The sequence below is a fragment of the Tursiops truncatus genome, chromosome 16, assembly GCF_011762595.2.
Source record: "Tursiops truncatus isolate mTurTru1 chromosome 16, mTurTru1.mat.Y, whole genome shotgun sequence".
Taxonomy (NCBI): domain Eukaryota; kingdom Metazoa; phylum Chordata; class Mammalia; order Artiodactyla; family Delphinidae; genus Tursiops; species Tursiops truncatus.
In genome coordinates this window covers 63272872-63299591 of record NC_047049.1, presented here as the reverse complement: position 1 = coordinate 63299591, position 26720 = coordinate 63272872, and the positions used below count along the sequence as shown (strand labels likewise).

Below are 26720 nucleotides of genomic sequence, written 5' to 3'. Positions count from 1 at the left end.
TAATATGCTTATAAACCACTATTGCTTGGTATGCTGATGCTATTTTCTCTTTACTTCCTGTTCCAGAAGATGGTGGTTTAGCACCCCTTCACTAAACCAGAACCTCCATTGTTCCTTCCTTCATTGCCTCAGTATAATCATAGCACACTCTTGTTTTAAAAAATTTAATGTTTAACTTCTTGTTACTATGTAAGTATTATTTTCTGCCAAGCCCAATAGGGAAAAATGACTGCTTCCTTGCTTGTATAACTTTTAATTTTCACCTGGAGTTGATGACTGTCTCGTTTTTTATATGCTTAGCTCTGTGGTCCTAAGACAATTCATCTCAGTTTTCCAATATATTTGTAAAACATTTCCTAAATACTCTGTTCCACACAGTTAAGCCGCCAGGCCCATCTATTTTTTACCCTTCTTCCTCTTGCTCCAATATGGAGCAGCTGCTCACACAGCCAACAACTCAGCCTTCAGCCTGGGGCATCTCCTAACTGCTCAGAAGAGAGGATGCAACCTGCTGGGGGAATCTAAATGTTCATTTTCTAAACCTGCAATCAGTGACCCTATTTTAAGCTCTGTATCTCCCTCCTCCATTGTCAGTGTGTTTCCACACCCCCAAACTTGTATCTCTAAATCCTGAAACTTGCTGGGATTTTGCTGCACAAATTGCTTTCTTTCACTGACATCCCCAAGTAGGCACTTAGTTTTCAGATTTTTCAACTCTCCTCGCTTCTCATTCTGCTTTCCACCTTCAAAAAGTGTTTGAGGTCTCAGGTCTGCTGTTATCTCCCTTCCCATTCTTTTGGCCCTTGTGCTTTTATCCCTTTAAAAACCTCCTTTATTCTCATTTTAGGGTCATTTCCAGCAGAGAGTAAAGATAAACACGTGTTTTTCTGGACATTCACTATCTGTATTTACAACTACCTTGCTCTGAGGGTTTGTTCATACAAGCTCCATGGGGTCCTGCTGAGATTCATGCTTTGGAAGATCTAGAAACCCATTTCAGCAGCTGCATGTACTGCTGCTGCCACAACAGATCAAACAATGGCAGAGAATTTGATGAAGCAAATAAAATACTTACGAAATATTAACTATCAATTCTTTCCATCATTTGGTCTTTCAACAAATCCAACACAATTTTTCTGCATACCTACTATGTGCCAGGATGCTGCTGTAAGTGTGGGATTATATTGGTAAGACTGACAAGGTCCTCTCGTGGAGTTTATAATATAGTAGGGGGAGCAAATAATAACAAAGTCAGCAAGCATATAAGATAATTTCAGATAATAATAAGTGCTATGAAGATAACACAAGAGGATAATGTGAGAGTGTCTGAGGATAAAGAAGCTACATTAGGAAAAGGTTCAGGGACGGCCTCTCCGAGGAGGTGACATTTGAACTGAGGCCTGACTGATGAGAAGGGCCTATTTTTATAAAGACTGGGGGACAAGGATTTCAGGAAGTACAAAAATCCTAACATGGAGAGTAGCTTAATGTGTTCACAGAATAGAAAGAAGACCAATGTGGTGGCAACACAGTAAAGGGAGAATGATGGGAGAAGGGATCCAGCAGTCAGAGCTGGGAGGCAGGTTTGAATGTTATCCCAAGTAGAAGTGATAATTGAAACTAAGGGATGAGGTAATGGCTAAAGGAGAAAGTGTACAGAAAACTGGACTAGGCAGTGTGGATGCTGCATGAGCTTGTAAGCCACCGTCCCTACCTTCAAAGAACTTACAATTTAGTGAAATTGGTGAGACAAGACAGATTCCCCAAATAGAGGATTATAAAGGACAGTATAAGGGAGATGGGCTCAGTGCTTTGCGATGACCTAGAGGGAGGGGATCTGGGGACATGTGTATGCATATGGCTCATTCGCTTTGTTGTGCAACAGAAATTAACATGGTATTGTGAAGCAATTCTACTCCAATAAAGAGCTATTAAAAAGAAGACAGTATATAATCAAGCCTTGCATGACACAGTATAGTTTAAAAAGAAAAAGGTAAACAATCATTGAGAATTGATGGTAAAAGGTGCTTTGCGTAGGAGGTGATACCTGAGCCAAACTGATGGATGAGTTATATTTGCAGTAGCTGAAAGGTGAGGAAGAGAATCTCAGCTAGAGAGAAACACATGAGCAGAGGCTCGAATGTAGGGGTGAATATGACATACGTATGGAACAGCAGAGAAAAGCTTAACTCTTGGGAAGCCATTGAATAGGTGAGTTTTCTTAAATGTGCTTTAGAATCTTGCTTTATAAATGGTGGGAGGGAGGGGTTCAAGCACTGAGTGGTTAGATCTCAAATTACAATAAAGATTAACGATTGCCAGGACTCCTTAATTTTTGACATTGAATAATGGTAACGTCTCCACCTAATTTCTTTTTAATACGATGTTGATTAATAATTATTACTTTAAAAATGAAAACAATTATAAAAAGGGGTACACTGAGACACCTCACCCTATCTGTCTTCATCCATCTTGTTTCCCCTCACCCCAATAGGAAGCCACTTTGATTTTCATTCCATTCTTTCCAGTTTTCCTTATGCATATGCAAACAACATGACTCTATCTTATTTCCTGCCCCGTTTTAGTTTCCTAGGGCTACTATAACAAAGTACCACAAACTTGATGGCTTACACAACAGAAATTTACTGTCTCACACTTCTGGAGGCTAGGAGTCCAGAATCAAAGTACCAGCAGGGCTGTGCTCCCTCTGAAACTCTGAAGACTCCTTCCTTGTCTTTTCTAGCTTCTGGTGGTGGCGTTCCTTGGCATTCATTGTCTTGTGGCTGCATCACTTCAATTTCTTCTTTCAGTTGTATCATTCTTAATAGGAGCCACTTGCTAATTTCCTGAAAAAAGTGTCACTGTGAATCCTGCCATTCCTTCTCATTGTTACAACCAAATTACACCATAATAATGGATTGTTTAATGTTCTGACTCTAAGTTTGCCACAGTTTTCTTCTCAGGGAATATCTGAAGCCATTTATGTTATTAATTCTCACATTTCAGTCATGCCAATGTTCTTCCTTGCAGGTGGTACTGTGAAGGCAAGGAGCTTGAAAATTCCCCGGACGTTCACATCATCCAGGCAGGAAAACTGCACTCACTGACCATTGCTGAAGCCTTTGAAGAGGACACAGGACGCTATTCCTGCTTTGCTTCTAACATCTATGGGACAGATTCAACTTCTGCTGAGATTTACATAGAAGGTAAAGCAAAATACTCTTGGAGCATGGCACTTACAGTAAGATATATAGTTATAATAAATAAGTATTTATTGAGGGCCTGCTCTACCACACACTCTTCAGTGGGGATAACAGCATTGAGCCAAACAGACAAAAATCCCTACGTTCGTGGATAGATGGCATTTACATTGTAATAGGAGAGACAGAAAATAAATGAGATAAATAAAATATATAATATGTTAGGTACATGAAATGATTCTGATCATCAGTTTCAATGTGTGTGTGTCTCATGGGGGAGGCGGTTCCCACACCAGCAACAAGCAATTCTTCACGGCACCAATTTGGTTTCCTACAGTTTAACTCAATTCTGACCCATCTACCTGGAGATGGGTGTCAGATCCAACAAGTTAAGGGCTCAGTCCCACAAGACTGCTCACCCCTACCCCCCTCAGATGCCAATCACACGCAGTAGGTGGACAGGTTACCCACAACTTCTGTCTGACTTGGCTACAAATTGGAGGTTCTCACAAACCCCTCTTCAGGTTCAATTAATTTGCTAGGGTCGTTCACAGAACTCAGGGAAACACTTAATTATTTTTACCGGTTTACTACAGGGTGTGATAAAGGATATAGATGAACAGTCAGATGAAGAGATACAGAGGGCGAGGTGGGAGGGTCCTGAGCACAGGAGCTCTGTCCCCGTGGAGTTGGGGTGCGTCACCCTCCCAGTGTGCTTACGTTCACCAACCTAGAAGCTCTCCAAACCCCATACTATTAGAATTTTATGGAGGTGTCCTCACACAGGCATGATCAACTATTAACTCCATTTCCTGCCCTTCTAACCTTTCTGGAGTATGAGGTGTGGGGCTGAAAATTCCAAGCGTCAAAATTATGGCTTGGTTTTCGGGTGACCAGCCCGCACCCAGGAGCCATCCCGAGTCACCTCATTAGAACAAAGGACGCTGCCAGTGCTCTCATCACTTAGGAATTTATTAGAGTTTTAGGAGCCCTGTGTCAGGGACCTGGTCAAAGACAAGTATTAGAACAAGAGATGCTCCTAAGTGCTCATCACTTAGGGAATAATAAGGCTTTTAGAAGCTCTGTGCCAGGAACCAGGGGCAGAGACCAAAATATATGTTTTCTGTTATCTTACAGCATATATGAGCATATGAAAGAAATAGAAAGCAAGGAAAAGGGATAGGAAGTATGTGTATGTATATATGTGGCGTGTGTGTTTGCATGCATGTGTGTGTGTGTGTGTGTGTACAGGCGGATGTACAAGACCTCACTCACCAGGTGACATATAAATGAAGACCTGAAGGAACTGAGGGAGTGAGCCACAAAGATAGATATTCAAGGGAAAAACATTCTAGGCAGAGAAATCAGTAAGTGCAGTGGCCCAGAAGAGGGAGTGTGTCTGTCTTAGGGGACGGAGATGAGCAGTTGAGGTCAGAAGTTCAAGATGGGGTGAAGGTGAGAGGAAGCAGGTGAGCAGATCATGTAGGTCCTCACGGGTCACTGCAAGGACCTGGCTTTTACTCTGAAGGAGATGGGAAGCTCTGGAGGATTCTAGGCAGAGATGTGACATGATCGGACTTAGTTTTTAACAGGGCCACTCTGGCTCCTGGTTGAAAATATACCAAAAGGAGCAGAAGCAGGGAGACCATTTGGGAGCCTTGGAAAGGCATTTATATCAGGACCAAAGTTAGATGACTAATTTTAGGGAACAAATCAATTTATTTACCTGTATATTGACCTCAGTTTTTGTATTTATTTATTTATTTATGGCTAAGTTGGGTTTTTGTTGCTGCGAGTGGGCTTTCTCTAGTTGCGGCGAGCGGGGGTTACTCTTTGTTGCGGTGCGCGGGCTTCTCATTGCGGTGGCTTCTCTTGTTGCGGAGCATGGGCTCTAGGCACACGGGCTTCAGTAGTTGTGGCACGTGGGCTCTAGAGCACAGGCTCAGTAGTTGCGGCGCACGGGCTTAGTTGCTCTGTGGCATGTGGGATTATTCCACACTAGGGCTCAAACCTGTGTCCCCTGCATTGGCAGGTGGATTCTTAACCACTGCACCACCAGAGAAGCCCTGGGAGCCGTTCTTTGGTACTTTTATCATCTCTAATACCTTATGTATGCCTTGCTTTTAGCACTTAAATATTGTATTATTATGCTATAAAGGCGGGAACTGTCTCATTCTTCTTTATATCTCCAACACCTTATATAGTACCAAGTACATAGTGGTTATTTAATAAACTTTTATTGAATAGATGATTGAATAATGATAATAACAATGAATAATATATGAATAGAAGTGTGTTACATGTTTTCATCCTCAAATATTCGGAGTACAATAAATACCTCCAGATTTAGCTGTGTGATATCTTCCTGGAATTCACTATCTTGAGAAGCAAAGCCAGGATCAAAGCTCTGCTAACAGTGCTGAGATTGGATTGCTGATTTTTAAAAATTTGTAGTAACAGAGCTTCAAACACCCCCACTCCCAAGATGAAATGTGACTTGTTAATATTAGGACTGGATGGAAGAGCATCCACCTACACCTACAACGTTTGGAATCTAATGTAATCCCTTCTTTTATTTAATCTATGTAGGCCAAGAGCAAGAGGATTTATGGACACCACAGAATGTCTGCAAAGACTGCTCTGTTAGTCTAAAGGCATCAGCAGGTGTTTTATATACAAGAACACGTGGAATTTGGACCAGTTAATTTGAACTCTGTCACTAACTAGCCATGTGACCTGAGCAAGTACTTCAACTACTAAGGGTCTAGTTCCTCATCTGTAAACTACGTGTTAGTTTAGGTAATCACTGAGATTATTTCTAGGTCTAAAATTCTATAGGTCTTCAAATGCCTAGGAACCAGTTTAAGAAATTTTTTTTTAGGGGTCTTCCCTGGTGGCACAGTGGTTAGGACTCTGCACTCCCAATGCAGGGGGCCTGGGTTCGATCCCTGGTCAGGGAACTAGATCCCACATGCATGCCGCAAGAGTTCACATGCCACAACTAAGGAGCCCACGAGCCGCAACTAAAACCCAGCACAACCAAATAAAAATAAATAAATAAATTAATACATTAAAAATTTTTTTTTTAAATTACATGTCTTATTTTTATTTTTCCAGGGGTTTCTTCTTCTGACTCAGAAGGGGACCCTAACAAGGACGAAATGAATCGGTAATTCCAATTTTCTATCTTATTTAGCATGCTCAGGTCCTGAGAAAGCTGCTAATTGTTTAGTAGAACTTGAAGAGGGGGGCTCCAGGGTTTGACCTCAAAAAAAAATAAGATTGGGTGGATTTGGAGAAAATGCTATATCTTTTGCTTGTTGCTGCTTAAAAGATTAATTTTAATATTCCCAATATTTTAAAAATGAAGTATCACGTATGAAATATCATCATACTTATATGTAAAGAGTAAAAAACAAATAACTCAGTGGTTAAAAAAAAATTCATGTTTTCTAACTAAATAATAGTATTCAAAATAACACACAGTCTGGTGAACAAAAATTTTATGTATGAGTGATCTGGGCAAGACACAGCCTTTTTGCTAAACGATTGTATTGGGTAGTGGACAAAGTTACATTACTTTCCACAACCATTGGCTAAGCACCTCCTCTACACCAGGAACTTCACTAGATGCACTGGGTACTAAGAAAAATCAGATGCTTCCTGCCTTCAAGAGGCTCACAGTCTAGGAGAGGGAAATATATGCATAGCAAATATAGCAAAAGATGTATACCACACATATAGACAGTAAGAGTAATAAAGTGTAATAGACTATGATATAACCGTGTGCAGGGTTTAAGGACTTGGCACAAAGGGCTCTTTATTGGTTGGGGAGGGAAAGAGAGATCAGGAAAGGCTTCACAGAGTTGGTGACCTTGAGCTGGGTCTTAAAAGAGCAGTAGGTGGACACCTCCGAACAAGGGAGGAAAGGGTATTTCGGGAAGAGGAGACTGTGGACAGAAGGCATGGGAACTAGAAACAGACACAGCAGCCATCCCTTGAGACTACCTGAAACATGGGCAATGTCTGGAAGACAGGTTAAGGAGCCGATAACTGAATTTGCATATTCTTTCCTCTCCTACAGAAGGCAAGCTCTTAAGGGCAGAAATCATGACTTATTCTTCAAAACGTGGGGGGTATGCCTACTTTGGAATGATAATTTGCTTTTAGCTTTTGTGCACACATGAAAATTCATAACCAGAGTAAATGATTTCTCCCTTTAACTCTCTTCCTTATCATTCTCATGGCTTCAGTTCAGTTCCTCTTCTTTCCTGTCTCTTTATGCCAGTCCCCTCCTTATAGATACTCCAACCTTTTTCTCTTTTTTTTTTTTTTTTTTTTTTTTTTTTTTTCCTTTTTCTTTTGTGGTACGTGGGCCTCTCACTGTTGCGGCCTCTCCCGCTACGGAGCACAGGCTCCGGACGCGCAGGCCCAGCGGCCATGGCTCACGGGCCCAGCCGCTCCGCGGCACGCGGAATCCTCCCGGGCCGGGGCACGAACCCGCGCCCCCTGCATCGGCAGGCGGACTCTCAACCACCGCGCCACCAGGGAAGCCCCCTTTTTCTCTTTTACAGTCTCCAAACTACATACAGCCAGTTCAAAGATAATTATGATCTTATCATTTTCCCGACTTAAAAAAATTATTACCTATGGGAAAATAAAAATCAAACACAAAACAAACGACATTTTAAAAAATCTCAACGTGGGCATACAAAGCTTTATTCAATAGAGTATCAACCAGGCTTTCCTGCCCCTCCTCCCCCAATCCCCCACCTCAGGCTCTCTACATGGCTGCCATCTCACTCAAACAATGTGCGGTTCATTTTCACCCCTTCGTTCAAGCTGTTCACTTTGCTAGGAATGACCTATCTTCTCTGCCTGGCAAACTCTCATTTATCCTTCAAAGCCCAGTCAAGTTCTATAATAAGCTCCTCTGCCATTGCACATACATCGCTCCTTCCTCAAGGCTCTCATAACATGGGTATGAATTAGAGCCTAATGGGTATGAATTTGATATACGAACTTAAATAAGCAAGAAATATCTCATTTGTTCATTTTCTTTAAATCTACTTGTAGTAGTTAGGATTTAGCTCCTGTTGTGTGTAATAGTGACCCCAAATAACAGTAACTTAAATAAGACAAATATTTTTCTCCTTTACATAAAAATATGAATTTGGCTGGTAAAACAGCTCCAAATTCCACTGGGTTCCGGTCTGCTTCCAGCTTTCTGCTTCACCTCATTCTAAGATGTGGCCTCATCTTCTTAGATTGAAAGGAATAAAGGACATACCCTACTCCCCTTTTAAGGTCATCTCTCTTAAATTACATACATCACTATCCTTCATATCCCATGACCAGAAAGTAGGCATGTGGCCACAGCTAGGTTCAATGAAGGTTGGGAAATGCAATCTTTATTTGGAGTAGCTATGTAAAGAAATCAGGGATTCTAACATTGTAGAAGAAGAAGACAGATGCTTCAGGAACACTGATAGCCTCTACACCATCAAATGATTCTGCTTCTGAGATTCCATCCTACCTGGCTCTGGGAAAAAATTCAATCAGTCATTATTGGGTGTCCCTTTCCCCCTCCAAATCTGTGCAAAGATTCCCGGGATATAGCAGATACAGAGATGTAGATATATAGTTTGATATTAAACACTGCTCTAAGCATCTTACATGAATTACCTTATTTAACCCTCACAAAAACCCTATGAGGTAAGAATTATTATTTCCTCATTTTAGAGATGAGAAAGCTGTAACATCTAGACAAAAGGAAAGGTAACATCCTGTCATCGGTCATCTATCCCCACAGGTTATGGGTGAGAGGCCCATGTCCCAGATCTCAAGGTCCCTTCAAGTCTAGTGCTTTGTTTCTTCCTGATATGTTTGGGTACTGATATCTTTAGCAAGATTGGGAGCCTTTAATCAAGGGATTGTCGTCCCCTCTGGACTCAGGTTCTCCCTCTTGTTAGGTTCTCTGGCAAGATCCCTGGACCTCTCTCTTCCCCACAACAAAACTGAAATAATCTACCCTCTGCAGCCTTCTCAAGAATACTTTCTGGCTCCCTTGCCCTTCAAACAATCTCTTTAATTTAATTTGTGTAAACCTGAAGAGCTCATTGACTCAGGCTATTTCTGCTTTTTGCCATGCCAGAATCCCAGAAGCAAAGATTTACAAAGCCTGGCCTCCTACTTGAAATAGGAGGGGGAGGGAAAACACAGAGGGCAAAACCAAAACAGATCTCAAACAATCTTCTGCACATGCTCTGTCACAGCACTTGTCTTGAATCTCAGTGAGTTGAGAATATGCTGGAGTCCCCAGCTCTGCCAACAGCAGCTAACTCAAGGACAGAACTGGCGTCTTATGATCTTCCTGTTTACACTGCCTAACAAAGTGTGTAGCAAAGCCCTCAGTAAATGTTTGTGTAATATTGTTGAACGAAGATTTCTGTAAGCATTTCTGAAAGCTTTGCTGAAAGGATTTTCACAATGATGATAGGTCTGTTTTATAATCTATATTTTAATCACTTCTCAGAATCCAGAAGCCAAGTGAGGTGTCATCCCCTCCCACTACTTCTGCAGCCATTCCTTCAGCAGTACCCCAAGCCCAGCCTGTGGTGGCCCAGCCCAGTGTGTCAACCGTTCAGCAGGTACAAGGGTCTAAGTGAGACACAGCGCCATGGATTGTGACAGGCAGGCCCTGTGACCATGACCATCTTGTATGGCATGATCATGTTCTCCTCTGTTGCAACTTCATAATGACCTTGGGCAACACACTTCTATAGTCATGATAATCACTTTGTGCTTCTGATGTACGATATCAGTAGTTCCCCCGGCTTTGGGAACATATTCTCTAACTTCATAGGCAAATTTCATAGCAAAAGAAACTCTACAAATTAGTCTCTGATATTCCAGTTTTATGAAGGGCATTGACTACATATACGATGAGCTGCCAGCTCTCACACTGGCCCAAGACACTCTGTATCATGAAACTGAGTTTCATGGAGCTATTAAAAAAAAAAAATTCTACTTTCTAAGATAGAGCAACCATGAAATTAATTTTTAGAAAACCTCAAAGTCTCTCATCCTTCAAGTTAACAATGATGATGATGATAAGAGTGATGCTTATTGTAAAAACATTTTTAAAATACAGAAAGTATATTAAGTAAAAACTTTAGTCAAGGTTCGACTCCTCTGCCCCCACTCTTCAGAGGTACCTCCTGTTAGTAATTTCTAGCAGATAGTTCCAGGCATTTTCTATGCATATCTATAAATGTATATTATGCATATACTTTAAAAATATGAAATCATACTAATAGAAACATACTTGTAATGTGTTATTGATATATTTAAATATAAATATTGATGTATATAAAGATCTACAACCTTTAAAAAAGTTTTTAAAGTACTTATCTGACCCATTTAGTAATGCAGAGGGGTCACATTTTAGTTCTAATTCAGTAGTTTTAAAACTGATCTGTGGAGCCTCAGGGGTCTATGGAACCTCTTCAGGGGGTCAGGGTTCATTACATAGCTCTATATGTGAGGGGGTGGGGATGGCCAGCACGTATTTACGGCCACCATGACCTAGAAAGAAATACAATCAGTTCAGCATGAAATTTCATGTCTGCAATTCATAGACTTAGAAAACGTCAGTCTTTGGTTTTAGATTAATTTCATACACCAAATTCTTTAGCTGTGTTATACCTATCTATCATCTGTCTACCTACCTATCTGATAATCCCAGTGACAATGAATCTATTGTTGGTTCCCTTCTAACAGTGTCAGAGCCCTCCCAACTATCTGCAAGGATTGGATGGAAAACCTATCATTGCAGCTCCTGTGTTTACAAAGGTAATCAAACTATAACTTCTTTCTGTCAAGGCTTTAAACACACCACAATACCCAAACAAAGTTGTAGGATTCAAAATTCACTGATTTTATCTCAGGATTTTGGTCTCTTATAAGTACAGGATAGGATTTGGGGTTTTGTGGTAGCTGTTACCATGTCACTCCAAGTTGCAGATTTCTAATATTAGTTTGTATAATAAGGGAAAGGTCATCCCCACTCATCACATTGATCTCTGTGGCCATCCTATTGCTTTTAAACACAGTAGCCACACCTAGGGGTCAGGTGATACACTTCTAGGCACTTACTATCCAAGGGTTTCTCTGGATGTCTTTGGTATTCAAGGAGATGGAGTTACATGCTCTTAAGAAGCTTAATACAAAGCCTCACTCTAGAACAAAGAGCTTTCTTTTTCTAATCCATGGTATCAACTACTGTGGTGGCATCAAATTCTGAGTCTCATAATCTTTGTATTTAGAACTGGAAATTTTACTCAGGCACTTTCATTTACAAATGAAAAAACCAAGGGAGGGCCAAGGAGATTAAACAATGTATCCAATGTCACAGAACTAGCAAGTGGCCGAATCAGGACTAGAAACAAGTTGTCCCAATTCTGTCTACTGTTCTTTCCCTTATATAACATAGACTTAGTTTATATGTTGCCCAGGACAATAAACTCAAAGGTGCAAAACTGAGTCATATTGGATTTGTTTTGGTATTATGAAAACCACATGGATGGAGTCTATGCCTGGATTTACAGTTTATTGTTTGTAATGAATACCAAACTTAAGCCCAAAGAAATTTTATCCACTCAGAAGTATGATTTAGAGGAATGGTTCTCAATCAGGGTTAACTTTGTCCCTCGAAGGACATTTGGCAATGTCTGGAGACATTTTTTTGATTTTCACAACAGGGGGCTGGCATCCAGAGATACTGTTAAATATCTTGTAATACACGGGATGACAGCCTCCTGCAACAAAGAATTATCCAGCCCAAACTGTCAATTAGTCCTGGGGTGAGAAATCATGCTATAGAGCAAAGTGGAAAAAAAAAAAAAATGTCTTTTCCAATGAGTACTGATCCTAAAAGTATTGCTAAATTCACAACTTCCACAGAAACATCCATTTTAGTGACGTTCCACCATATCAGCTCATCCAAGATGGTTTTCCAAAATCAAGCAGAGTCTAAGAGTGAGACATGTTTATCCATAACTGTATCAGGTTGGCAAACATTCTTATGTGAAACAAGATGCCTCTCAATTTTTCAGGTTTGTCTCTTGTAACCGCTTTCGGAATTTAAGTTTTGCTATTCTCAAAGACTTGAAGTAGGAAAGCAACATGTTGTGATTTGGTGAATACCAGACTTGGATGAAGAGTTATAAGTGGACCTGTGTGTGTGTGCGTGCACGGGCGCGCGCGTGTGTGTGTAATGTAGCTAACAGAGCTACCCCTAAGTGTCTCCTAGTTCACTGCTAAGTCACCTAGCCTTAAAACAGAGCTTTAAATGCCGAGAAATCAGGACACTTTAATTTGTCGTGCCTATTTGTCAGGCAATGCTGACTCTTCAAAGGCAACTAAATCACAGAATAATTTATACCCAGTCCCAAACTGACATCTCCTCCACTCGTCTCCTCAACACCATCTGCCCAGCTAGACAGCAAAGAGGTGTCCTTATCTCCCTCCACACTTTCAAATATTTTTGGGTGCTCTACATCACCTGGTACATGCCTCTGGTACAACATTTAGCACAATAATAAAGATGTTTAGTTTTCTGTCTCTCCCAAGCGCCTTGAAGGCTATCTCTAATATCTACATAGGAGTCCATAATGGTTATAATAGGTCCAAAGCCATTTTTGTCATTCTGAAAAGCCTAACAGGACTTTAAAACCTATTCTTTACATTTAATTTTCATGGACTGGTTAGCCTCAACTTTAGGTGCTTTTGTGTGGTGACTGATTACCTCCCTCTAATTAGACGCTCTGATTTGCAGATACCTATATGCCTTTGATGGATAAAAATGGGGAAGATAATTAGTCATTAGTATATGTTGTTAATTAGATACATCTCCAAAAACATTAGATCCATGGTGGGAAAACAGTCCCTAGTACAGGGACTCAAACTCCGGTGAGGCTTTCTCAGCCCTCGGGAAGTGTGCTTTTGCCTCCATAAATGGGATCAGGGTTGTTCAGACGTAGGGCACTAGCATAGGCTGTGGCTCAGATTCCAGAGGGACTTATCAGCAATGCTGTGCTTGCATTAGTTTCCATGAGTGAGGGTAGGATTGAGGTCATCGTCACTGCCAGTGACATTAGAAAATTTCTGAGTCAGAGCCACTGATGGTGGTAATCACGTGGCACAGGCCCTGATAACTGATCACTGGCATATGTTTGTTCAGGTTATTCCTTGCTCTGTTTACTTCTTTAGGGACTTCTGGCATTCCAATCCCTATGACTCACTTTCTATACTGCCCAACAATTATTTCTCTGCCAATAATGGCAAGAAGCCATTCTTTTGAAAGCAACGATTAGAGAGCAGAGTTTTATTTAACTCCTTGTACCTCCTTTGGTGATAGGGAAGTACTGGTATTATCTTCTTTTTAAAGAAGGTTAAAATGAAAATGAGGGTTGCCCAGCAAAACAGTGGTAGAGTTTGAAAGAAGTCTGGGGTCCCATGTGCTAATTCACTGCTCTACCTATAGAGGATACCTATATTTTTAAAATATTTTATGGAGATAGACTATCCTCCATCCTCTATACAGTATCAAAAACTTTCACTCTGTTTATGGGGGGAAAACAGTGCTCACACTCCTTGAGTGTGAAGGGAGGTAGATGATCAAATTAGAATCTTACTCCTATCACTGTTCCCACTCCAACAGCAGCTGCTCTGGCAGGCTTTCAAGGCTGCAGCCCTGGCTCCAGCTGCTTCAGCAGTAATTTGAAGAGTGCAAGGGGGCAGGGGAAGTGAGAATTTGAGGAACGGCACTTCATTATATAATAGCTGAGGCAGGAAACCCTGAAATGACAGGTACAGTGGTTGGCCCTAGATTCCTGAAGATTACATGGGCCCCTGTCCACAACCTGACAATTCCAGAGACTTCTCTGATTCAACTGTTGCACTGGGCACCTGTGACAATATAGGGGCAAAAAGGTCTTCAATCAAACGGTTCTTTATCAGTAAAAACTGCTGTGATCCAACTCCGGTCTAAAAGCACTATAACATTCACTTCCAGCATCTCCCAAGGTGCAAAAATAGCAACTAGATTTAAAAAAAGAATAAAGTGACAATATGAACCTTACAGCTGATATCTTTTAACCAATAAGGGAGATGCCTTTTCTCAAGGATGTCCCTGCATTATATCTGTGGGTATAGGTCTTCCTAAGCAAGAACTGTGTCCTTTCAACTCACATTTACAGCACCTGGCACAGAGCTTGGCACAAAGCGGGAACATAATTGTATTTATTCTGTGGTGAACTGCTTCCATTTCAGCTAAGAAGGAATTATTGCTTTTATCACTTTGTGGCTTCAGAGTGTTGTTAGGAGTAGAGAAAAAATCCAATGTCAAATGGCCGTGGAAGACATGCTTCTCAAGTCTCTGTGTTGTCAAGTCATCCTACAAAGAATGTCTTCCTGGATGGTCAGTATGGTGATGACACACAAGACAGATTTGCACTTTGGATACTGTTTACTGCAGGAGGTTGCAGACTTTTCATTATAGGGACTTCAGTTCAGATCCATAATTCCTAGTTAAGACCAACTTAATCTTAGCTAGTTGGGGAATGTTTCATGTCTTATTCGTCTTCAGTGAAGTCAAGATAAATATGATCAAGTCTTACACAATGTGCCATTAGTAACAGCCTAAGACCTACTGCTGTGTTGAACACGGCCCCATCTAAACTATGTTCAAATGGTGTAACTGGTTTGGACCGGATGTGCAGCAATGTGAGCCGATTTCTTCTTATGAGACTTTTGTAGAAAAGCACAGTTTTCAGCAGTAACAACTATCATTGTCCTTCAAATTATGACCTTCAACAACCCTTTCTAAGTGCCTTGTAAGATGACCCCTGGCAACTCCTTTACTGAGTATTGACGACGTGTCACACTGGAATGAGCTTCCATCTCATATCACAGTCCCTTAGCTGGCATATTCTAGAACTATAGTATCTCAGGTATCTGGCTAGACTCTCCAATAGAACACAGGTTTTGGCCTTCAATTGCAAGTGAATAATTACAACCAACTAATGTTGGTCTCAACTGTAACATATTCTCTCAAGGAGGTCCTTTTGCAAGCAGGACCTTGGTGTAACCTCTGCAGATTGAGAATTGGTTCATATATCTGAACCTCAAGCCATGTCAGAATGTAGATTGACCTCATTCTGCTTACATCTATTAATTATTTATTTATTTATTTTTACGGTACTCGGGCCTCTCACTGTCGTGGCCTCTCCCGTTGCGGAGCACAGGCTCCTGACGCACAGGCTCAGCAGCCATGGCTCTAGGGCCCAGCCAATCCGCGGCATGTGGGATCTTCCCGGACCGGGGCACGAACCCGTGTCCCCTGCATCGGCGGGCGGAGTCTCAACCACTGCGCCACCAGGGAAGCCCTACATCCATTTTTTAAATGTGCCATATTTTATTCATTCAATCCCTTCTGCCACCACCACTTTTTTTGCTTTGGTTTTCTTATTTGTTTGCCTCAAGAAGGAACGAAACTCCATTATGTATGAATCCCAGGGAGATGTCTGACTGTCATTAAAGTTTTCAATGGGCCCCCAAAACTACCATCTTAGCACAGAATTTGCTCAGATGTCAGGGTGGAGGGCATATTCACCAGCTTGCCAGGAGCACCCAAGACTCATTGATGCTCCCTGCTTACTGAGAACATTCCATTCTTATCACTAGAAGCTATTGTTTTGGGGTAGACAAGGAATAACCAGGTTTTTAATCAAATAGTTCCTTATTACTTCAACAACCACTCTGTGAAAATCACAGACTGAATTCCTTCAGCAAACAAATTTGGGAATGCAAAAAAAGAACAAAACACTAACTCCGAACTATAGCGCCCCCTGGCCGTCACAATATCAACTAACACATCCTTCTGAGGTAAAAGTCTCCTACTACAGCTAAAGCCATGTGGTTAAACCCACCCCAGTATTCCTAAAATAAACGCCATAAATATGATAGGTCTAAGCACAAAATATCATATATTGTTAAGAGGTATAAACAATCACAAGATATTTGTAAATGACAAAAGCAAAAAAACTACTGGCCTTCCCCTTCTCCAAAGCAAGAGCCAATATGTCCTAAATACAGACCCCAAAATTGTAATAATGGGAAAGCCTTGCAGCATTTGTTGCTGATAGAGCTTGTAGAGAAAGTTAATCACAACCTTTCCATGTTTATCATCTTTAGGCCTATATTAAAAATAAAAATGTGCCCACATATATGCCAAAAGAGCATTTCATAATCAAATGAGGTACCAACTACACAAACGTATGTGTGACTTTAAGCTCACAAATCATGATGAGTGAAAGACAAGTTGTGAAAGGAAAATGTGAGTTCCATTCTCCCATAGCATCTATTATAGAATATACCGATATTTTACAATGGAAAGTGATTTTTGTGAACTTTTTTGGGGGGAAGCGTGAAAGAGCATTTAACAATGCCTTCACAAAATTATGACATATTTTACCATGACCTAAGACTCCACATGTGACTATGATTTCATAGAGATTGTCATTGTTTACCTCCCTCAACAGACATCGAGGCTATCCTGTGAAGAACACATAAGGAAAAGAAAATAGCAAAACAAACGTCAATTTCCAGGACTACAGAAAGTAGGCAAGGCAAAGCCAAGAAAATAGTCACTTACTTAGGCCACAGAGATAGTCCACCTTGTGGAACAGTCTTGTGTGGAAAAATATACATTACTCCCATACTGAATACACCTAGTAGATATTCACTGCAGATTTTTTAAATTGTTATTATTTCTGAAAACCAAACTCTACTTGGGCATTTTCTTAAAGGAAGCAGAATTACTTTAATATTAGTATTAGTATTAGTATTAATATTAGTATTTTTGCAAACCCTCAAAATATTTCACCTAGTATTCAATAAATTTTCTGGCACTGCAACAGAGAGGAAAAGGAAGAAGCTAGTGAGGGAAAGCTTCCTATGCACTCAGATGATTCTGTCTTTAAAAACAGATTCAGGGACTTCCCTGGTGGCCCAGTGGTTGGGAATCCGCCTGCCAATGCAGGGGACGCAGGTTCGAGCCCTGGTCCGGGAAGATCCCACATGCCGCGGAACAACTGGGCCCGGGCACCACAACTACTGAGCCCGTGCTCTGGAGCCCACAGGCCACAACTACTGAGCCCACAGGCCACAACTACTGGAGCCCGTGCTCTGCATCAAGAGAAGTCACCACAGTGAGAAGCCCACGCACCGCAGTGAAGAATAGCCCCCGCTCGCTGCAACTAGAGAAAGCCTGTGCGCAGCAAGGAAGACCCAATGCAGCCAAAAATAAATAAATTAATTAATTAAAAAAAAATAGATTCAATGTGCATCCACAGAATTGAAGCTGCTGGAAATGTACAAGATATGGAGAAAATCCAAATATGGAGGCAATGGTACCTTTTTCGAAAATTCAGCACTGGGAGTAGATTCCAAAAATATATACTTTTTGGTTCTAACAATACTCTTCTCATTACAGATGTTACAAAATTTATCAGCCTCTGAGGGTCAGCTAGTTGTCTTTGAATGCAGAGTAAAAGGAGCTCCATCTCCTAAAGTTGAGTGGTATAGAGAAGGGACCTTGATAGAAGATTCTCCAGATTTTAGAATTTTACAGAAAAGTAAGTTGGTGCTTTAAAATTATTTTTCTGATAATTTTTATAGATTTATTGTATACATTTATTTTTATAACTTTTAACAACTAATTAAAATGTAATAAAAAGAATAAAATAAAAAACACTTATACTCCACCAAACTAAACCCTATTATTAATATTTTGGTATATATTCTCCAAAAATTTTTCCATGCATATATTTTCTTTAAATAAAGATAAATTTTTTTTGTAAATTGATTTTTTCACTCAACATTTCATGAACATCTTTCCATATTAATATAGCACTTTTTTACTTTTAAAAATAAGTTGATACAATCAATTTCATATTTACTTACTCTCCTATTGTTGAAAATGTAGACTGTCCACAAATTTTTACTGTTAGAAACTATATTTCAAAGCTTGTTAACAGAAAAGATCTTTGTGAATATCTATGAATAAATCTAAGTACTAGAATTGCTACTGTAAATTCACATTTTTTTAGGCTTTTAATATAAATCATCAAAATGCCATCCAAAAAGGTTGAACTAAATTTAGGATGATTATATAATTGATGATCTAACCTGGGACACCTTGGGGAGTAACAGAGGGTGCTAGTAATCATTACACAGAGATCCCAGGAATAAACCAGATCATCCCAGTTGAACTGGGACACATGCTGTTTCAATTACATTCTACTACAACCAGCAACATATGGGAACTTCTTTTGTCTTATAGCTTCACTATCAATGGGTATTAAACTGTTTTTAAATCTTCACTAATTTTATAGGTCCCAAATGGGAATACTTGTTTTAATCTGCTCTTCACTAATGAGATGTGGAAAGGAACTTTTTTTTCCTATTTATTGGGTCTTTGAATTTACTTTAAAATTACCTATTATATCCTTTGTTCATTGTTTATTGAGGTTTTACTCTTTTTATTGTAAGAATTATTTATATATCCAAGTAGTTAATTCTTCTTTTCTTGTCATGCAGTGCTTTCACCTTGACGCATTTCAGTCGTAAAATATGTTGAAAATTATTTGCTTCTTGGTTAATTTGTTTCTGCCTATCACAAAATAGATATATGAATCAAACTACTATCAGATTTAACAACAATGATATATTCTGAATAGCAGCAACAATGATATATTCTGAATACCATTTAAGCTGAGGCAAAAAACCTCCACTAGTTCTATCAGTGTAGAAGAATGTAACTAAATTCAACAACTATTCCTTGAGTGCCTGCAATTCTATAAACCTTAGTTGAGCACCTGTTTTCAGTACCAAGCGGGCACCTTCAGGAATGCCAAAGAATTTTAAGACAAAGAACTGCTCCTGAGGAACCTGTCATCTATCCTGAGGCTCTTAATATTAGAAACCTTAGGGCAGGAGGTCTACGCTACATTATATCAGGATGTGAGAGCCCGAAGCCAAGAATGATCTCTCAGTCTTCACAAACTTTTTCAGGTCAGGCTGAATGGGTACAATAAAAGCAAGTCATCCTGAATCCCAACTAATTCAGTAACTTTTCCTCACCTAAGGTTTATGTGTCCCAAGTGGAACCCAAGTATGTCCCAAGATACAGCCACATCATTTAGTTAGCAGCTCTCTTGCTGCCCTTCTGTGATAATGATCCTATCCCTGTCAAGGTCATTGGTGCTTAGGTCATTTTACTTAAAATTTACAGATTAGCCTCGCCAAATTACTCATGAGTATGCAAAAGACACTTCTATAGGAAGCTTCTGATAAAAATATCACCTCTCAGTAAAATAAATGCTCAGAATCTTTTAATTTTTTTTTTCTTTTAGAACCTCGATCCATGGCAGAGCCAGGTAAAGATCATTTTAACTTTAATTTCATTTGTATGTGATCCGTGACTTGAAATATATAATAAACATATTGAAATTACACTGTTGTCAAGAAAAAAAGTTTTACAAAGAAGATCGAAGCCAACTCTAGCTACGACTGTAGGAGAAGGAAAGGCAAGCATGTGCAAGTTTGGAATATATATTCAATAGCTAATGTGAATGCAGTTAGTTCTGCGTTGTTGAGGAATGTTTCTTAGAAATATTTTCCCTCTTTCATTGGCCCCTACTCATGACCTCCTTAAACTGGGCAGAGCAATTTCCATGATGCTATCAATTCCAATTCCAAAGCCTATGTATCTCAAAAGTTATGCATCAGATTTTGAAATTCACAGAATCAATAAAATGTTTATGATGTTATTAGATTTGGTTGGGAGGATATTAAGATGACACATGGAAGCTCTTACCTCTAGAAAATACAAATTGCTCACAAAACACAGCATAAACATCTGAATGTCCTCTCTATGATCACCCTGAAAAATAAGATTCTATTTGTGCCCATGGGTAAGAGTGATGGTTTGGAATTTCATTATTATAATTCTTGCTTCTGAAAACTGAATGGAAAGGCATTCTCGATGTAGACATTGAATATCCATGTTGCATAACCCTACACTAGGCCCTTGGGGATATAGTAAAGACCAGAGTGCTCTGGTTCTAGCATTGCTTGTAGTGGAGAAGCATTTTTCCCTTTGAAAATATTTCAGGCTTTTGATACTTTCAACCAAAGCAAGCTTTTTCACTAGGCAGTCTCATACAGAAAATAGTTTCAGAGTCACCCAAAAGGGGTCCCTGCTCAAAACAAGCCCCAGCTCCATGATCTAAAATTTCACGTTCAGAGAGTTCTTCTTTCCACCTTGGATAAAGCAAATACCCTTTGGAGACAGAATACTATATCTTATCAGGCAGGTATAGTGTAGTATGAATGAATTTATCAGATCATTTTCCGAATGCAGGTTGCTGAAAGATGAGAGTGCAAATGTTTGGGAAGGGAACAGAGAGAAGGAAGCATAAGACTCAGAGAAAGGTACCAAAACCAAACTTTGCCTCTCCATCATTTAGGATTCTTTGGGCAGCACGTAAACGAGACCTAACCAAAAATGGCTTAATCAACATGAAAAATGTATCTTGTTACATAGCATGATGCCCTAAGAAATGGTGGTCTTGAGATTGGTTAATTTAGCATCTCAGAGATCATCAAGGGCCAAGCTTTTTATTTTTTTTCCCCATTCTGTCATCTACAGAGTATCTCTTAGACTTGTTCTACTCATATACCCAAGACGGCTGCCACAGTTCTAGGTATTACGTGCAGATGACAACATCCAAAAGCAAAAATAGGGAAAAACGCTCTCTTTTACCCCTTTTAAAAGGCAAGAAAAACCCAGAAACTCCCCAGGAGATTTTCCCTAATATCTTATTGACCAGAATTGTGTGTCACATGCTACCACCTTAGCAAGAATAGAGTGGTAGGGCTTCCCTGGTGGCGCAGTGGTTGAGAGTCCGCCTGCCAAGGTAAGGGACGCGGGTTCGTGCCCCGGTTCGGGAAGATCCCACATGCCGCGGAGCGTCTGGGCCCGTGAGCCATGGCCGCTGAGCCTGCGCGTCCGGAGCCTGTGCTCCGCCAACAAGAGAAGCCACAACCGTGAGAGGCCCGCGTACTACAAAAAAAAAAAAAGAATAGAGTGGTATTTCACACAGACCTATTTTTGCTTTAAATCCTAATTTGTTTTTGTGATTTTTAAGCTCATTGTTTCTTGGTCCTTTTTTTTTTTTTTTTTTTTTTTGCGGTACGCGGGCCTCTCACTGTTGTGGCCTCTCCCGTTGCGGAGCACAGGCTCCGGACGCGCAGGCTCGGTGGCCATGGCTCACGGGCCCAGACGCTCCGCGGCATGTGGGATCTTCCTGGACCGGGGCACGAACCCGTGTCACCTGCATCAGCAGGCGGACTCTCAACCACTGCGCCACCAGGGAAGCCCTCTTGGTCCTATTTTTGACATCTGGACTGATGACATAAAAACAGATAATCTGCAAATCCATAATATACATTATATTATCATTAAATCCTCTTGTTGATTGTCTGCATGGAGTTATTCATTTTACTTCCTTTGGCTCATTTACTATGCTAATCAGTCAATTCAATCAAATAATTGGACTAAGTGTTTTCAAACAATTAATATAATCGGCTTCTTCTATTGACTTTTATAGAATCACCATCTAATATCAGAAAATTCCATAATCCATTTCCATAAATAAGTCAGTAACCATTCTGCTTTATTGGCTTTAGAGGAGATCTGTACTTTGGTCATTGCTGAGGTATTTGCAGAAGACTCTGGGTGCTTCACCTGTACTGCAAGCAATAAATACGGCACAGTGTCAAGCATTGCACAGCTAGATGTAAGAGGTAAGGGCTCTTTCAATGCCAGAACAGTTTAGTCTATGACTTTGATTATGAGTATGGACAATGTATATTACCCTCTCTTACTGCTTTTCATATGAAGCTAGCTTGGCTCTCCTAAAATTTTTTGAATTACTGAGGAAAGTGTCCTTGAACAGAATCCAGTTTTCAATTTCTCATTGCATTTATCACCACCACCCCAGTTATCCTACTGTTATTTATTATACTCCCTAAGAAAACATCTCCTTGATCTTACCTAAACTTCTAAAATTCTTTCCAAAATGGTACTTAGATTTTTTTTAGTTTTGTTTTTGTTTTTGTTTTTCCTGTATCCTTACCATTCTTTAATGTCCCAGATTGTGTTTTCTGTTTTTGACAAGCATTTCCATTAGCACATTTCGCCTGGGTTGGATACATGCCCTGTCTCAGGGTTATAATCCTATCTCAGTCTTGTTGAGTAAGGCTAACATCTCAGGTCTTGTTACCATCCTTTCAGGAAATGAAGACCCCAGAAACAATGGGTCTCTTCACTCAGTCAACTCTACCACCAACCTGGCTGTTATTGAGCAACAGTCATCCCCACCCAACCCAGAGCCTCCTTCTGTGGAACAACTCCCTAAACCCAAACTGGAAGGCGTTCTGGTGAATCACAATGAGCCCCGGTCCAGCTCAAGGATCGGGCTCCGTGTCCACTTCAACCTGCCTGAAGATGACAAAGGAAGTGAAGCATCCTCTGAGGGTGGCATGGTGACCACCAACCAGACCAGGCCTGATTCCTTCCAGGAGAGATTCAATGGACAGTCAGCAAAAATCCCTGAGCCTTCCTCGCCCGTCAAAGAGCCCCCTCCGGTTCTGGCCAAACCCAAACTGTAAGTAAAAATTAGAATGGATAACCAAGAGTGCCTGTGGCCTTCTCTGACTCTGCCCTTCTTAAAAATGATGGAGCTAAAAAGGGAAATTATGAAATGAGAAAACACACATTAAATGCTTTGCAAATCTTAATCCTTACATCAGTGTAAGTGTACTATCACTTTCATCCTTACTATTCATATTCTACCTCCAAGAAATGTTACTCCTAAACTAGCTCAAAAAGATGTTTGTCTAACATTAGAGGGCTCCAGGTGAAGCACTTCTACACTCTTCTTATAAAGCCCTTTCTCATGTCTAATAATCTTTACGGTGTGAAATTTCATCTTTCTATTCCCCATTTCTGCTTTAACTTAAGTTTTTGTAGTCATTATAGAAAAGATACCTAGTATTTTTTAGTTAGTTCCTTGATATGGCTAGATATGCTGTAGTAACCACAGGCTTCATATAAATGTAATGGGTTGAAATTACAAAGGAAGTGAAGCATCCGCTAAGGGTGGCATGGTGACCACCAACCAGAGTCACCTCAGGAGTCTGATGCAGTTGTCACCCAAACCCTCCAGAGAGCACCCATCAGAGTCATGTTGCAATATTTAACGTGCATCCATAGGATACTACTATGTTCTGTTTGATCCACACATCAAAGTGATAAAAATTACATTTATAACTACCTAAACCTTTAAATATCAACAATAAAATCTACAGTAATAGCACTCCCATCATGTGTTTCTCAGTGCTGACATTCATTGGAAGCAGTTCATGTTGCTTAGTTTTATATTTTTTCTCACTAACACACAAGGTGAAATTCTGGGCATAAAATTAATTGTTACAAAACATGCGGGTCACATCCAGAAATATCTCTGTCCCCTCAAAGTTCTGCCAGTTACAGGAAATAGGAATGTACTTAAAGTGAGAAGAAGGGAAGAGGTTATTGTAGGGATATAAGCAGCAATGGGCAACCAAACACAGCCAGGTCCTGCACAGAGAAGGAGAAGCAGGGAGTTAAGAGCTAGGATCACATACATGGTCAGTCCAGCCTCTGTCCCCTGCTCACACTCCGTCTTGAGCACCTCCTTGTTTCCTCTTTGCATATCCACTCTACTCTTCTCTCTTGGAAGACTCATCAATTCCTACCTGGCCCATGATGGCATGTCTTGTCACGATTTGTGTCAAGCTCCACTGCTACCTAAATCGTGCTCAGCAGCTCAATTCCAAATACCGAGCAGCCCAGCCTCGTCAGGGGCAGAGCATTTACATTTGGAGGGAAGAAGAGTCAAATGGATCAAATCAGAACTGTGTGTGAAGGCAGTTCGCAGAGAAGGGAGTTGTGAGAACAGGTAACCCCAAACAATCAATTGCCTCCTTTGTAGGGCCTCCTCTTACCCAGGGACTGTTTGGGGGCTATTAGGTATGTCAGTTAGGATGAGGTTTAGCTTCACGTTGCAGAAAGCCCAAACTAATGGTGAGTTAAACACATGAGGGTTTAGTTTTCTCTCAAATAAAGGAATTAGATGGGCAGTCTCAGGCTGTTATGATGGCTCCATAGTCACTAAGAACCCAGTCTCCTGCTCTGCCATCTTTAGCCCTGGCTTCTTCTCCAAGTGCCCTCCAAGCTGGCTGATGGTGGGCTAGTCATCCTGTCTGTATTCCAAGCAGCGGAAAAGGCAAAGTGGTAGAAGTCCAATTACTCTCCTTCAAAGGAGCCTTCTTAGGACTTACCCAAAATCACCTGCTTATATCTCATTGGCCAGAACTTAGTCACATGGTATATTAAGTACAAAGGAAGCTGGAAAGTGCGGTCTTTAGCTGCACATGTTGCCTCCATGAGTAAAATCAAGTTCCTTTACAAAGGGGAGAATTAAGTAGTCAGCCAGCAGTATCTACCACGTGAAACTTTCAATGAATATAAAAATTCTTTCTACTAAATGACACCCTCTAATAATCCAGTCCTCAGCAGTATATAATTCTTTAATATTTTTTGTCTTCCTTAAATTTTCACCTAATTGTGTGAATATAGGTTTGTATTAGTAGAGGTATGAATATGCATGTGCATGCTCACCTCTCTCTCCCTCTCTCTCTCTCACTCTCTCTCTCTCTCTCTCACACACACACACCCTTTGTGAATCCACATGCCTACAAAGTTTGCTTACTGGTTTTAACCTTTCAGGTTTTATGTTAAAATATATTGACTCAATAATCTTGACGATACAATTTTCTGCTTGTTCCTTCAATTTGCCATTTATACAAAAAATAGAATTCTTATAGATCTTAAAACTGCAACAGAGAGGGAAGCTGTCATTTTTCAACACTGTATCATCAAAGCCTGGATAATTCAGACTGACATTTTCAGCTTGAATATTAAGCTATTTAGAGAAGTGACTCTTCATCCTGGCTACACTCTAGAATGAAATGTGGAGCTTTTGAAAAATATTTATGCCTTCCAGCCCAGTTGAATGAGAATCTCTCCACAGATTATTTTAATGTACAGCCAGGTGGGAAAGTACGGGTGTAAAGTTGGAGAACCAGAGTTACAACCCTTTATCACCCCACCCAGCCCCCTACACACACCCCTCCACAGCCAGGAAAAAAATAGAAGAATTAACATTTAAAGTGAGTAAAATGTCAGACTAAAATCAGAATGTACTGGGTAAGCCTATGCTTTGGGGCAAGTGTTTCTTTAGAGCAGTGGTTCTCAGTCCTGGACGCAGACAAGAATCACCCAGAGCCTTGCTATTCAAAGCACTGGCATCACCTGGGAACTTGATGGAATCACAGATTCTCATGCTCCACTCAAGACCTACTGAATCAGAAACTCTGGAGGTGCGGCCTGGAAATCTATGTTTTAACAAGCCCTCCAGAGGGTTCTGAGGTTCACTAAAGTTTAAGAACTGACCCACATTTAAAAAGATTATAATAACTATGCCTGGATCCTTTCCCAGGCCAACTGACTCTCTGGCCAGTGGTGCCTAAATCATTAAGGTTTGTCTTTTATGCTCTCTGGGTGATCTAATGCACAACCAGCATAGTTACCACTGCCAAAACCACAGCTAAAAGCTGACTGCAGAGACATATTTACCCAGAATTAGTTATCCTAATCAGCAATGTGCTAGCAAATGTTTTAACTACCGGCAGAGGTGGGGAAGCCCTGATTTGTAGCATTTGCCAGTTTCCTCCCACCACGGCTGATTTCAAGCTACTAAAGAAAAGTCATTAAACTGGGAACTGGGATGAGGTGTATACGACCTGCCCTCCAGAGCCATCGAGAGCTGGCTCCAGCACACAGTGCCCCAAGTTGTTGTTGCCAAAATTGCTTTCAAAAGTATTTGATACAGTAGCCCAAGTTGTTCTGTTGTGTTTGTCATTAAGCCTTGACATTTTATCTCAACCATTTAAAATCCCTAAGAAATGGACTTGAGGACACGGGGAGGGGGAAAGGTAAGCTGGGATGAAGTGAGAGAGTGGCATGGACATATATACGCTACCAAACGTAAAATAGATAGCTAGTCGGAAGCAGCCGCATAGCACAGGGAGATCAGCTTGGTGCTTTGTGACCACCTAGAGGGGTGGGATAGGGAGGGTGGGAGGGAGGGAGACGCAAGACGGAAGAGATATGGGGATATATGTATATGTATAGCTGATTCACTTTGTTATAAAGCAGAAACTAACACACCACTGTAAAGCAATTATACTCCAATAAAGATGTTAATTAAAAAAAAATCCCTAAGA

At 40.5% G+C, this 26720-nt stretch overlaps 2 protein-coding genes across 4 annotated transcripts in view; one reads left to right on the top strand and one right to left on the bottom strand.

The window, feature by feature from the left end:
* The window catches only part of MYPN (myopalladin), a 76083-nt gene that overhangs the window by 20054 nt on the left and 29309 nt on the right, over window positions 1–26720 (top strand). Inside the window, exons 3-10 of the mRNA XM_033842233.2 lie at window positions 3031–3206; window positions 6318–6369; window positions 9736–9850; window positions 10983–11054; window positions 17758–17899; window positions 19679–19702; window positions 22017–22133; window positions 22624–22996. Coding sequence (XP_033698124.1) covers window positions 3031–3206; window positions 6318–6369; window positions 9736–9850; window positions 10983–11054; window positions 17758–17899; window positions 19679–19702; window positions 22017–22133; window positions 22624–22996 — 1071 coding nt within the window. The remainder of the gene's footprint in view (window positions 1–3030; window positions 3207–6317; window positions 6370–9735; window positions 9851–10982; window positions 11055–17757; window positions 17900–19678; window positions 19703–22016; window positions 22134–22623; window positions 22997–26720) is intronic.
* The window catches only part of HERC4 (HECT and RLD domain containing E3 ubiquitin protein ligase 4), a 234185-nt gene that overhangs the window by 181100 nt on the left and 26365 nt on the right, over window positions 1–26720 (bottom strand). The gene's annotated exons all lie outside the window — the stretch shown is intronic.